The sequence below is a fragment of the Myotis lucifugus genome, unplaced genomic scaffold, assembly GCF_000147115.1.
Source record: "Myotis lucifugus unplaced genomic scaffold, Myoluc2.0 scaffold_60, whole genome shotgun sequence".
Classification (NCBI taxonomy): Eukaryota; Metazoa; Chordata; class Mammalia; order Chiroptera; family Vespertilionidae; genus Myotis; species Myotis lucifugus.
In genome coordinates this window covers 1,962,142-1,963,929 of record NW_005871108.1, presented here as the reverse complement: position 1 = coordinate 1,963,929, position 1,788 = coordinate 1,962,142, and the positions used below count along the sequence as shown (strand labels likewise).

The following is a 1,788-nucleotide window of genomic DNA, read 5'->3' as shown; positions in this document are numbered from 1 at the left end:
TGTTGGGGGTTAGACGGGGGTTGGGCTGAGACTGGGAGTTGGTACTGGATGGTGCAGGAAGTTTATTAGAGGTTCAGCTTGGTGAGGGTCTACTGCTCAGAACTGAGGCTGGTGACTTGATTAGATTTGGGTTTGGCTTCGAGTTGGGGACCAAGGGGCATTGAGCTGGGTAAGTCTGAGAGTTCTAATTAAGATTGGGCTGGGTTTTGAGTTTGAAATGGGTGAATATGGGGTCAAGGAGAATTGCAGATTGGGTTGTAGCTGGAGCTGAGGCTTGTTGAGCTTAAGTTAGATAGGGCTAGACTATTGATAAAGAGCCAAATCTGTTGAAATGTGGCTGGAAATCCCCTAATATTATAGGTGATGTTGTTGTTTTTTTGTCCTTTTTCCATCATCCCCAAGCTCCATCAGTGCCATTGGCAGCAATTGATCCCAAAATTAGGAGTAGGAGGTTGGGGGATAGGAAGAGAGAAGGGTGGAGTGTCTAAAAAAGGCTTTAAAAAAACACACCTTGCCATTCCCAATGTTGGAACAATTGTCTCAGTTCTTTCCCCTTTTAAGGTCTCTTCTCTCCTTTCCTGGGACTGGCTCCAGCATTACTGACTCAACCCTCTCCCTCCCCTTCCCCCTGTCCTTCTATGCTTCCTATTGTCTCTCCTCTTGAGGGATACTAACATGGTTGTTCCTAGAGCGAGTGGCAGACTGTTGGATGAATGGAAAATGCCGGTTGATGTGTAAAGATGATGAAGAGAATGTCCTACGCTGCTCAAACCGTAAACGGTGCTGTATCCTTAGTCGTTACTTAACAATGGATCCAGTAACAATTGATGGACCGTTCCCCTGGACCACTCCTAAGCTGACCAGAAAACCAAAAGCACCTAAGCCCAGACCTGGACACAGAATTGGAAGATAAATGGAAATTGTGGGTTGAAATGACTTTGCTTCCAGTTTGTTAGTTTTCGCATTCCATTAAAACTCGCAAATCTGTTTCTTGTGCCTGTCAATCATGAGACATGATGCTCCAGATGCACTGAGGGTGAGGAGATGGCCAGGGAGGGGTCAGGAGGTAGCAGAGAGACACCGCCGAGGCTGGGCCACAGCGGTGGCGTGATGATTACAGTTTGGAAGATGGTTCCTCATCTTCCAGCTGCAGGAAGGGGTATCGGGTCAGGAGTGGACGGAGCAGCACACGTGGAAAACCGAGATTTAAAGACACAGCAGATACCCAGAGAGTGGGAGAACCCTGGGGCTGCTGGGAGAGTTGGTCCATCCTGGGGGTGAATGGACTGGGGGTGGACAGGGACTGAATAGAGCCAAATCCTTGGATTTCTGGGTAAGTTGACTGAGATGCCTTTGGATGCTCAAGAGCCCACAGCCCCAAGGATCCGAAAGTTTCTAAGTACTAAAAAAGATAAAGTACACGCATTAACCAATTTATAAATGCATCTGTTATTCATTATTTACATTCTCTCATGGACTCAGTTATTCATTCATTCACCTCAGCTCTGTCACGTGTACTGTCAGGCTCTCTGACCTCTCAGAACGCCGGCTCCCCTGCCTGTGAGATCGGAATGACAGACGCTGTCTCAGGGCGGGTGGGAATGGAATGAGAAAACGCAAAGCACGGTGCCCTGTCCATAGGACGTTGTCCGCAAATGCTAGTTGCTGCGGTTGTTCGCTGATTTAAGGCGTTTGAGGGATGAATATGTGTTGTGTGTCTTCCAATGGTGTTAGATTCTGAGGGACGTAAAGGCCTGTTTCATTTGAACTAAGAGAAGGCTCACCTGC

The 1,788-nt window shown here is 47.8% G+C and overlaps 1 protein-coding gene across 1 annotated transcript in view; it reads left to right on the top strand.

Moving 5' to 3' along the window:
- The window catches only part of DEFB119 (defensin beta 119), a 5,255-nt gene extending 4,342 nt beyond the window's left edge, over positions 1–913 (top strand). The window contains exon 2 of the mRNA XM_014456557.2: positions 696–913. Coding sequence (XP_014312043.2) covers positions 696–913 — 218 coding nt within the window. The remainder of the gene's footprint in view (positions 1–695) is intronic.
- The last annotated feature ends 875 nt before the right edge of the window (positions 914–1,788 follow it).